The following is a 12,754-nucleotide window of genomic DNA, read 5'->3' as shown; positions in this document are numbered from 1 at the left end:
ATGCTTGTCCTAAGAATAAGAAAGTTCCTAACTGAACTAGGAAGTATAGCCTGATGCCAGCATGTAAGGGGGAGGCATACGCACTCAGCAGAATATGTGCATATTATCACACATCCAAAAAGCATTCGATACTAACTAAACAGTGTCATATATGCCAGAACACACACACACACACACGGCTCAGGAAAGAACAGACATGGAAATGGGATATGAACCCCAGTTCAGACCAGCAATGCTGAGAGGGAGATGAAGGTCAGCAACTCAGTTATGACCATGTGGACTAAGCTCGTGGGCAGCAGAAGAATCTCTGGGTAGAGACACCTGGTTTATCTCCCTGGGCACCCACCCTTCACCCAGGTCAGCAGCAAAGGCCTGTCGGGGGTACCTTCTGAGTCCAGTGAATTCCCATCTGCCCCAAGTTACATCCTGCCCCTCTGCTAATTTCTAAAATTCCTTTAATAGGAGAACCAACCTTTCATTGTGTCATATTATTAAACTAATAGTCTAGAAATAATGAGTTTTGATTTAAAAATAATCACTTAAGCAACATAAGTCCCTGTGGTACAGTTGCTCCATTGGGATGGGGGAAGACCTAGGAGGACAGGAAATGTGAGAAAAGATGGCAGGGGAAAAAGAAAGGAAAGGGTCCATTCGAGGGCACAAGATGGCTTCGGCAGGCCTGCACTGACCCACAGGGTCAGCCATTAGGATGGTCAGACCAAAACCAGGCTGTGCAGTCAGTCAGGTGTTATGCTAGGCAGTTCTGCTTTATATGATCTGCAGACATGACTTTTGTTCCATTTTGCTTCCAACTTTTTATTACAGGCATTTTCTTCCAATTTTTTATGATGAACATTTTGAAATACAAAAAAGTTGAAAGTACAATGAATATCTTACGCCTAGATTCAATAATTTTTAATATTTTGCCACATTTGCTTTATGTATTGATGTATGTTGGGATATATTTATTTAAATATATTAAATTTAGCTATATTTGCTTATTTGTCTTTGGCTGAACCAAGTTAAAGTGAGGTGCAGACATCATAACACTTCATCCTTAAATATGTCAGCATGAATCCCCTAAAAATAATAACATTCTCCTGCTAACCACAAGTATCTTTCTAATTCCAAAGAAAAAGTAACGATAACTCCCCATCACCAGCTAGTAGTCGGTCCACATACAAATTCCCCATGGTCCACAAACATGTCTGATGGGGATCTAAGCAGGGTTCCCGCACAGCCTCTGGCTGTTAGGTCCAAGAACTCAGTCACACGGACTTTTCGATGAGACCAGCCCAGTTATCTCATAGAATGTTCTGTAGTCTAGATTTGCACAAAGGTTATTTTTAAAGCATGACCACCAAATGCTTAGTTACTGAGAACTGTACTCATGTGACTTTGTTCACTACACCAAAGAATTCTCAGATAGGTCAAGTGTAGTGAAAAATATCTGGAAATTTAATGTCAAAAAGTAAAGTTAAGATAATGTTTTATTTCCATGATCATATGAGGCTTTCAGATATAATATCAATAAGTAGTGGTAAAATAATTTGAAAGAAATAAACAATGCATAATGTGCCCAAGGATTTCCAATGCTTTAGCCTGGCAGACTTATATTCCTTAGAATATCCTGTCACTTATCCAAACGACACCAGTTTTTGCTAAGGGTGAAAAGGAAATATGAGAAAGAACATTTGGTAGTTTACTCTAAATCCTTTGCAAATTTTTCAGAAACCACATATAAAACTGGGGCAATGACATCTACAACCTCCACCATATAAATACTTTCTATTGTTTCTGAGTGACAATTAACAAAAATGTGATTACAAACTTAAAAGCTATGAAAAACATGAGAAAGAAATGAATTACAAAAGAAGTCTGATCTGACTCTAGTCCTGGGGTGCATTCCCATGCTGATTCTATAGCAGAACAGACGCATAGAAAAGTGTGTTCAGAAGCCTGTTAAATTTCCCGTGAGGCTCCAACATGCAATGAAATAACAGAACTGAAATACAGTTCTTCTGACACCATTCATTCTATGAAATAATTCTCTAATAGGTCAACGGTAGTGGGGGAAAAAAAATGAAACTTTTAAACATCAAACAGTAAAGTATTTTCATAAACAAAATTATTTGTGGAGAAAAAATAGGGGGAGAAATGTGGGGAAGGAATTTAGCCAGTATTATATACTTGCGAATAAAGACAGAGATTAAGTCATTTTACCTTGTAAAAGTATCTGATGATTTTTCTAATTCATCACACTCCATGTGAAACACACTAGAAAAGGAATCCTGAAAATAGAGCGACAACACAGACTGAGAAATGCCTGACAAGGTAATAAAAACTATCTAGATACGGACATACATGTGTAAGGAATGACTGACCTACTAATAGTTATATATTTTTTTAATTTACTCTCAGACTGAACTGAACCAAATACTTTATGACATCCCATTATTAAAAGTCACGTTCCTGTAGTTTCTGATCTCCACTTGTAAGAAATTTGAGTACTATTTTTTTCTACCAGGTGTTGATAAATATGTTAGCTTCAAAATTTCTCTGTACTTAGTCAAAATCCTCGAGTTTTTGCATCTGGGCATATATTGATTGTTGCTGTTAGATCCCAGATAAAGAATATCTTTTTAAAAAGACATATCATCCAATGTTTTATGAGATCATTAAAATAATTGTAAAGATTTTAGCTACATAGGGAAATACTTTTGAAGTTATATTAAAAAACAGAATACATATTCACAACCAAACTATATTTACACCTAATAAAAACTGGAAGGAAACACAGAAATATTAGTTTACGTTGGGGAAATAAATGCTGAGTACATTTTTTTTCTTGGTAAGCTTTCGATTTTTGGTAGTGTTGTTGAAATATTTTTAATAAACAAATAACTGTAATATACACAAACATCAAGTCACTTAATTCATTTTCTAAACCCAGCAACTAACTTGTTAAAAAGTGAGCAAAATGTACTAATGGGCATTTTGCTGGGCTATACTTCCAAGCACCACTGGTCCAAATCAATTGCTGCCATGATAAGTAGTAACCGGTAGAAGCGTGAGCTGAATGTTAATTAAAGCGGTATTTAAGTTGCCAAAATAAGGAATGCCTGATGTACAACTTTCAAAAATTAAATGAAGAGCAGGTCACAGAGGAAACAGGATAAATTGACATACTGCATTAATGAGTTCTGACCTGAACTTTAAAAGGATGGCTGCTATCTTGTAACCATTTCTATACTAAAGATTGTATAACTGATTGAAAATATGAAGTAATATCCAGGAGAATACTGATTATCTTATAGTATAGTGAGTTCTCGTTTATTAATATCCTGTTAATAAGAATTACGCACACCCACATACAAAATGATTCAGATAATGTTGGGTCATACAGTGCTGTCTTACTATCCAAAACAGTTAAAAAATTTTAATATAAAAATTAAATATCTTTTATTCTACTTCCCTCCCAAAAGAAATCAATTCAGATATCATCATATATGGATTGTAGCTAACCTATACAAGTGGTAACTCCCATTCTTTCCTATTGACCCACAATGAAGAGCATATTCTCAGGGTCTAAAGGAAAAAGAAAGCGAACATTACATAAAAAAGAAACATCCCAAAAGCAGTGGTTCACAGGCTGAGAAGAGAAAGAAATTGCATAAAGGAAAACTGCCTTCGGCTAGAGGTCCTAATTCTAATGGCAAACTCAGTTGTCCCGTCTAGAAGTAACCAGCATTCGATGAGCACAATCTTTCCACACACATCTGTTTTCCATACGTTACAAATCAGTGGCTTGAAAGGTACCAGTTAGAACACTTGAGTGGTTTTCCATTGTTGGTAAAAGATTAGGGACTTACAGGCGCACCTTCAATAACCTCTTCTCTACTGGGCCATGCCTTTTGGTTTTTAAACAATTTCCAGTAAAAGAAAATTTTATACCCAACCCATTCAGGATGGGAAAATCTCCCTGTCCACAGCAGCCAGGGCACCACTATTCCTGACCATGGAGAGTCAGCACTGTGATCATAATGCACTTCGCCATCCAGGGAGTGGAGCCACTGACCAAAGCGGCACATAGATATTCCCGTGGTGACTGCGTAGAGGAGGGACGCAAAGGTGAAAGGGTGCGTGAAGGCAGCCTCCAACCTCACCTCTACCCCTCTTCAGCCACAACAGCTCACACTGCCATTGGCTTTGCGTAAACACCACATACAGTCAGGTTCAAGGGAGGGTTCTGAGGCTAACATGGGTTTAAAAGCAGTGCTTTAAGGGATATAAGTGTCCATCTAAAAATAAAAAAGTCATACTCTGTACTCACGGAGCAATCTTCATCCACTATGAAAATGGTGCATTTCTGCACCTGCATGAAGGAGATAATAGTGGCAGCTATTTTCTTTAGAATTACTTCTAGTGATTGTTGTTCTTCAAAAATTAAGCTAGCAAGGTCCAGCAGCACCTAGACGAGAAACAAGAGCTTATTACTTAGTAATTGCTTGTGATTATTAACATGACACAATGATTTATATGGATTAGAAGTTCTATATATATGCACACAACCAAGTTTGCATTCAAGTATTAAATGTGTAAGTCTCTGTTTACCAACAAAACTTCCCTATTAAGTACTAGCGCAGTTAATACAGCGGTTACAATCACAGACTCTGAACCCAGAGTGATCAGACTTTAATCCTGACTTCCTTTCCTGCTAGCCTTGTGATCTAGGGCAAGTTTCTTGAAAATGGGGATGATTTTGGCAGTACCAAAATCATAGGAATGTTGTAAGAACTAAACAAGTTAACACTTATAAGGCATTGTGAACAGTATCTGATACATAAATCACACTGTTTATAAATAATACATGTTTATCAACATTATCAACATTTTGACAGAGCACAGTAAATACTGTTCAAAGTAAACAAAGTTTTCAGAGTTCTATTTGTGTTTTTCCTGGTAATTTCTCTTTCCTTTAAATTCCATAAAATTTCTTCTAATCTCACAAAGTATTTGTGTGATGAGGGGAGAGAAAAGGTATTACAGAAAACTTGTTGGAGGTGATATTATCCTAGCTGAGGCCTGAAAGATGAGTAGGAATCATTCTGCTGATGTGGATAAGGAAAATATCTCAGTCAAAAATAACTGAATTGAGAGACAGTAACATATTACACGTTTTGATCAAGTTTTATGAGAATATAGAGTGTAAAGAGGAGAACTGGGGAGATGAGATTGCAGAGTTAAGCAGAGAGGAAACACCAAAAGCCCTGTATGTCTCTTGGAGCAGTTTGGATGGTGATCAATTGCAGGGAGGAAGTGACAAGATCACAGCTGTGTTCATAAAAATGAGGATTGGATTAATGGGTGGCAATAATAGAGTGTGGAAACAGATAGGAAAATACTGCAGTTGAAGGTAATGGAAGGTCCAAAGTCTTACTAACACAAGTTCTAAAAGGAGAAAATGAGAGAGCAAGAGAGATGAATTATCAAAGAAATAACGAAAAAAGTTTACATAAAACTGAAGGGCTTAAGCCTCCAGACTGAAAGGGATGACCAGGTAACAGGATGAGGAAGGAAAGAAAGAAAGAAAAAGTCATATTGTGAAATTAAGTTACAAAAGCAAAGATAAAGAAATAATCCAAAAAAGCCTACGGACATAAAAAAAAAAAATCTACAAAGAGTGAAGAATCAAAACAACATGGATGTTAGCTGGAAGACAAAGCACTAGCTTTAAAATCTGAGAAACTGATTTCTCAATTTTGAATTTTATACCCAGCCAAACTGGTAGGATGGTACAATAGATATTTTCATACATGCAAGGACTCAAAAGCGACACCCATGTCCTTTCTCAAACAGTTGAGAATGTGCTTTAATAAAACAAACGAGTAAACAAAGACAGAAGGAATTACAGGATCCAGTGGCTAAGCAGAGGAGTCTTTCTAAGAAAGTAATGAAGGCAAGTTCTATGAAGACACATGTGCAGCAGGCACAGGGAGGAATGATTTAACTTGGAAGAGAAAAGTTGGAGAACCTTAGTGTGGAGATCTCCAAGAAAAAGAACTCAACAGAATTTCTAAATACCCAAGAGTCTGGGGGGGAAAAACAACAGCATGAGGCTACACTAGAACAAACAGTTCAGGTAAAATAAAAGAGAATTCAGAAACGTCAAGAAAAACTAATATGAACAATGTTTACACAGTCATGGTACTTATAAACACCTTATTTTAAATTGCAACTTTAGAACTAACTTAGACAAAGCTTAAGAGAAGTTAATCATGGTTGGAGATAACATATGTGTTCTCAATGTGGGCAATGTAAAAATCCAGATGGGAAAGCAGAGGTAAGGAGTGGTGGATGGGAAAGAGACGTGAGGGATGCTAACATCCTCATCTTAGAAAGCAGGGTATCAAGAGATGAGGTCTCTAGTTGACAGAGCAGGAACTGAAAGTCTTATTTAACCTTATAAATGAACCTATCTAATAACTCAAAACAGTGACAATGATATTGGTAGGATTAGGATAATGCAAGTAAAGGGTATACGTCAAATAAACCCTCACCTGTTAAATTAGTGAATATTGTCTAACAGAGACAAAGAATGGGAAATAGGAAATGGAAGCAACTATTAGAAGAAACAGATAAAATGTTTAGAAACTGAATCTGTACTATTTGCATTTTTAATCATTCACATATATTACTTGGATAAAAATTTACAAGTTTTAAAAAAGAATTTCTGTACCCTCTCTCTAGTAACCAGATTTACCTGATTTCTCTTGTTCTCCAGAAGTGAAGTCTCATAGAGTTGGGCATTATGAAGAACAATACCACAAAATGCCAAGTAAGCAGCAAAGTCCTAGAAAACAGTTAAGACAAGACCAAATAAGAATCGTCTATAAAACTGTCTTGTTATATTGCCTGAAACACAAAAGGCATCCACAAACATTCGCAGTTGATATAAAAAGTAGAAAGCCCAAAGTGTGAATGCTTATTCTGCAAAAAATTAGGAGCTGTATGGGACACAGCAAGTTATGGGACACAGCAAGTTATGGGCACAGCACGTTATGGGCACAAACTTAGGACACAGCAAGTATGTCCTGAATGTCACAACTATTGGATGACAAGTGTTGACATGGTCTCCTAAAGTCATGCATTAGGTATAAATGAACAAGGAGACAGAGGGGAGGAACTAAGATGCAGGTGTCTTTATATCATTTGAAACTGACATTTGCTTTATGCAAAATTTGGTGTAGTGTCTGAATGACATTAAGACTTGGCTCCATGCTGAGAAGGTATAAATAGTTTGTAACTTGTTACTGGAGCAAATAAAGCTTATATACTTGTTAAGAAAATGTTGGCAATATTTATGTTCCCGTACAAAATTGCAAATATTAGTTTAAACATGTCCTTTTCAGCATGGATCTATCATTCTCATTACACCACACTTAGGTGATATGCTCACAATTATATTAATTGATTAAAATAAATCTTTGCATGGCATACATTATCCACAATCATGGATTTATTTTGCCAAGAGATGATACGGCCTGAGGATGCAAATCTTTCAAGAGAGTTACATTAATGGATTATAAGCAAATAATGCACGACAAAGCCAAGCTAGAACCATGTCCCCCTCACAAATATTCTCAAGTGTCATTAACAGAATAGGAGACCAGATATTTATTACACTGATTTTAAAGGTACTCGCTATGTTCTGAAGCAATTAAGATGGGGACAAACACAAGTGCCAATACAGCCTATAGCATGGAGACAAAAATGACTCTGTATTGTTTGAATGTCTTCCAAAAGCTCCTACTGATTTTCAGGAGAGTGAAATAAATAGCAATGAGCTTGAATAGGAAGAATGCAGTGGGTTCCATGAAATACATATAATTACATTTTCAAGAAGAGCAGTAGTAAAACCTACTGACAGAATGAAGTTTTAAACAGGTTTAAGGGCTTCCTCCCTTAAATGGAAACATGTTGATGTGGTATGTGGAATGCAGGCCTTTGGAACTGGGTGAGAAGAGTAATAAAACAATGCTGACTGCCATCTTTCTGACACTAAATTCACATAGTCCAGCCTGAATTCATACCTGTGCCCCATCCTCTGTGTGCAGAGCTTAAAACACACTCTGAAATTTGCTTCACCAGGAGGCAATTTCAATTTTGAGCTGACCAGGAATGCTGAACTGGGAGTAGTGCTTTAGGGGTTTTTACTCAAGGTTGAATTTCTTTATAGCAGTGATGAAAGGTAAATGAGCGAGTTTAAAGACCATGTCACTCTTTGTACGGCCCCAACATGCACACGGCCCTGGGGCAGGCATGGCCCCAACATGCACACGGCCCTTGGGCAGGCGTGGCCCCAACATGCACACGGCCCTGGGGCAGGTGTGGCCCCAACATGCACACGGCCCTGGGGGAGGCGTGGCTGCACAGTGAGGAGGGAGCTGGGGGTTCTGCTGACTGAATAAATATCACAGTTTCTCCAAAGTCAGGTCAGCACTGTATTTACCATAGGAAAGGGACACTTTTGACCATTTCTGATCACTTTAAACCACAATGTTTTGTGATCAACAATTTCACAATAGCTAATTCTAGAGGTCTGTACACTCTACAGAGAAAGTATTTCCTGGAACTGACATAGCATCAAACGCAGGTTTTGGTACCTTTTCATCTTTTTCAGTGAATGTCCCACCATTTCCTGATTTCTTGTTGATGGCCTGGGCTACACCAACGACCTGGTAGAAGGAGAGAAAAGTGCTCGTTTTATTGACCAAAATTACTGGTATAAATTCACCAAAGTGTGTTTACAAAAGAATTTCTACATGTACTTTAACAATAAGCTACAAAACCAGGGTGGGGGTGGTGGGGGGGTGGGGGGTGGGACACCCTCAGCATTTGAAATAGTTCTGCATCGTTTACACTATTTATTCCTAATAAGAATTTGAGTGTTCTCAACTTCTTTGGTTCCCAAACTATATTTGATTCTGTGATTTCACCCTGTACTGTGAAAGAAGTTACTGGCAATCACATTTAAGTGAATATTTTTCATGTTTTTTCAATAAAAAAAAAAAAAACACTAATTTTTTTCAACCACATTTCAAATAAAATATATGACAAAATGAACATTTTATATTGGTTTTAAACATAATATTTCAAACAGGCTAAGTGCTCTTCTACTAAAAATGAAATAGGATCCAGCTGCCAATCACTGATGTTAAAAAGCGGGAGGACCACTAGGGTGAAAATAATTCCTAATGTAGGAACGTAATCCAACTTCTTTTGAAACTTCTGACCTTGGAAATTATTTCACCTTCTAAGTGGGGGGGAGGGTAGCAGAAGAGGGCAAAGAAGGTCAAATATATGGTGATGGAAGGAAAACTGACTCTGAGTGGTGAGCACACAATGTGATATATAGATGATGTATTATAGAATTGTACATTTGAAACCTATGTAATTTTACTAACCAGTGTCACCCAATAAATTTAATTTTACAAAAAGAAAATTGTTTCACTTTCAACAGACTTATTTTGGGAGAAAGAGGTTTTATTGAAAAATCAAAACAGGAATTAACAGGCTAAGCCTTACTTTAAATGGATCAGAAGATATCTGAAAGATAAATTATATCTTCAGAAGACTGAGCTACACTCTGGGAATATGTCTTAAATTTCCACAAAAGACTTAGCAAGACCTTAAGAACCGTCTTATCTTTCTGCCTGAGGCTGTATTTCACGTACCTGTTTAGTTCCTACTTCAGTTTGAATTATTATCTTAGTCGTATAAACACCTTCAACTTACTTTTGCTTCCTCTTTACTACTTAGAAATCCTACACTTGCCTTCCTTCTGTAATTTAATCTCAGCTGAATAAGCCACTAGCCCCTAAATGGTTCCACTCTAGGAATGTGAAGTCCTTCGCTTTGCGTGGGTGGTTCACCCCTGTTTTCTCAGCTCACTCTCGTCCCTTAGCTCCAAGGAAAGGACATAAAATCCCCCTCTCGGGTAGCAGAACAAGGACGGAGAAATACAGCTACATTCTTGTCTGATGTAGTTGCCCGGTCTTCTCAACACCCTTCCTCCTTGTCCATCACAGAGTCAAGGGATGTTAATTAAAAAAAGCAGAATTAGCCAATTATCCTGTACCTTTTTATTGTCCTTAATTCAACTGTACTTTATTGTTGTATACTCTGTAGCTCTTGCAAATGGTAATAGATTTCTACATGCTCTAATCTCAATACCCAAATGGTTACAAAGGCTTCTAAGGTCAAAATGTCTGGATTGGAGTGAGGCATGCTTACTTGGAGGGCACTCGGTCTGAGACACAGAGGTACCAGCATAGCTCGGTTATTATAAGTGGGTGTTCATCCACTTAACAAATACTGAGGTGCTACTAGGTACTGAGGAGTGAGAAACGCTGGGACAGAGATGACCCTGAAGGAGCTCAGAATCAAGAATGGGAGGCGTGTAGACTCACACGCACAAACGCACACGTAGGACGGCATGGTCAGTTTCATGACACAGGTGCCCACCGACTGCTCAGAGCACAGAAGGGAAGGCCTGAGGGAGGTGAGAGAGATGATGACATTTGTGTTGTATTTGTCTTTAATAAATGATTTTATAAAAGACTTAAAGTTTTAATCTTCATTTTAAGGAAGGTGAGTTTAAAGCAGATAAAGAGACTTTTATGCAAACCTTCCCACATACTTGTACAGTATAGAAAAGTACGTACTTTTCCGATGTGTAGTTTAGACCTGGACTGTGTTAGGCAATGCATTAAGCAAGAAATTAAAGAGAAAGTTCCGGCTCACTCAAAAGCAGAAAGGGACAAAAGCGAGCTGCTTATGAAATGGACAGTAATCAAACTGTATTACCATTCCAGTCCATCATGCTATCACCATAAATTGACAGGGAGATGATAGCTTCTTTCCAAGTCTTAAAAGAGGAAAACCAGTCGCACAATGTATTTTCTAGTAAAAGTGACAATGTTGGTTGTTTTTGGTCATTTTATGGGGTCCCTTGCGAGAGAGGGGAAGTTGGTATGGGCCAGTTAGCTCACGATGGTCCCAGGTGCAGGCCACACATACCCTTCACCAAGTCCGTGCCCTGTGAAGTGAGCTGGGCGGAGGGGAGGGCAGGAGAGCATCGGTCTCTACTGGAGGAGCAGACCCACGGCACGGCCTGCTCCCAGCGGGTCGGCAGCACCCGTCTTCACCTGAACGAGGCTTCGTCGGTCCACACGGGGTGGTCCCGAGAGGGCTCCTCTATTAAAACCTCTCTCCCAGTTTCAACTTCAGTTTCAAACTGTGTGTTTTATACTCGGGAACATTTATAGGGTAAACATTTTTTCTAACTGTGGACTGAAAACTTCTGTCTGGTTAAAAAAACAATGTCACTGAAACCACACTGAGTATGTCATTATTCACAATTTTTAACCAACACAATAGTGTTCACGTCCTTCAATAACTATTTTCTACTTGTACAATTTCTATTTGACTCTTTTCAAACCTGCCTATTCCTCCTCCTTTTTCTTCTGTTCCCTTGAAATCCTAGGGCCCGTTGTCCATCTCTTTGACTGTAAGTCCTGAGCAGGCACTGTTCTCAACAATGTAGTTTTCATCCTTCCTAGTAACTAATTATTTCACCAATAATTTTATAGACTTAGATATTAGAGGTTAATGTGTTTAAAAGATGATTAATTAAATATAACTGATATATTTTTGTAAAAATAGGAAGTTCTTTTAAGAAACTATTAGGCCAGAAAAATATATGAAATATATGTAAGTGTCTCCACTCCCAGATGGATGACGACATTTTAAAAATAGCACTGGTAAAAACAACAAATGAAAACTGGAGAAAGGTTATAGTGTTTGTCTGAGGTCATGTAAGACGGTAAAGACAAAAAACAAACAAACAACAAAAAAGACTTCAATTCTCCAAATTTCAAGGATCCTAACTAAGCAAAACCAGCACCCTCTGCTCGCTTTGTGTTGATATAAAGTCTTTCTTCTGTCATCGATTGTTCCTTTCAACACATTAGTTCATTTTCTTCAAGCCAAGAAACTGCTAACCACAGGTTTTTAAATGTCAGTTTTCAAAAACAGCTTTTATGGCAAGTGGATGTCAGACCTTGTATCTGAGAGGCAAAGCCCCTGAAAATGTCAGCTTCCGCAGAAAGCACAATCCTTTCTACCCACTTGCGAGCTACCTGTCGAACCCTCAAACACCAATGTTTTATGTTACTTTCTTTTTTAAGCACCACGGAGCGTCTCTGTTTTCTGTCTTCAGGGCACTTTTCACAGCGTAAATGGATATTATGTCCTCTCGGGGTCCAGAGCTCTTTTTGGTATGTGAAGGGCAGGACTGGACTCTCTCTGGGTGAGCGGTGTGGAATGTGACAGCTGGTCCTTTCAGGGGCAAGTGATGGCGGCCACAGCGAGCAGTTCCGTCCTCGGTCAGCAGCTGCCCAGACCCTTAGATCCATCCCATTACGTCCCCTGTTTTCAGCTCCAGGGGCTGCTCTGCATGAGGGCAGAAGCAAGGAGAGAAGGGACAGGCGCTACACATCTTAGGGCCCCTCTCTGCCTGCAGAATGTCTCTGTCATAAGGACGGGATTTCAGGCCACCCGTAACCTGAGCCAAACACCTTACTTCACCAAGAAAATGAGGACTTAATGTATATAGGAGCCAGCGGAGATTTCTCCCCTGCGCTCTCTTCCAGCTTTTCCTGAGCTGAGTCGTCCATTCTGCAACAAATAT

The 12,754-nt window shown here is 38.5% G+C and overlaps 1 protein-coding gene across 6 annotated transcripts in view; it reads right to left on the bottom strand.

Annotated features, from left to right (window-relative positions):
* PDE5A (phosphodiesterase 5A) overlaps positions 1 to 12,754 on the bottom strand; it is a 109,511-nt gene that overhangs the window by 54,627 nt on the left and 42,130 nt on the right. For all 6 annotated transcript variants that reach the window (XM_019744519.2, XM_019744515.2, XM_019744520.2 and 3 more), the window contains 4 exons: positions 8,667 to 8,738; positions 6,764 to 6,853; positions 4,334 to 4,471; positions 2,224 to 2,291 (listed from right to left, as the gene is read on the bottom strand). In XM_019744519.2, coding sequence (XP_019600078.2) covers positions 2,224 to 2,291; positions 4,334 to 4,471; positions 6,764 to 6,853; positions 8,667 to 8,738 — 368 coding nt within the window. The remainder of the gene's footprint in view (positions 1 to 2,223; positions 2,292 to 4,333; positions 4,472 to 6,763; positions 6,854 to 8,666; positions 8,739 to 12,754) is intronic.

This window comes from Rhinolophus sinicus, linkage group LG07, assembly GCF_036562045.2.
Source record: "Rhinolophus sinicus isolate RSC01 linkage group LG07, ASM3656204v1, whole genome shotgun sequence".
NCBI lineage: Eukaryota > Metazoa > Chordata > Mammalia > Chiroptera > Rhinolophidae > Rhinolophus > Rhinolophus sinicus.
This window is presented reverse-complemented; position numbering and strand designations above follow the sequence as displayed.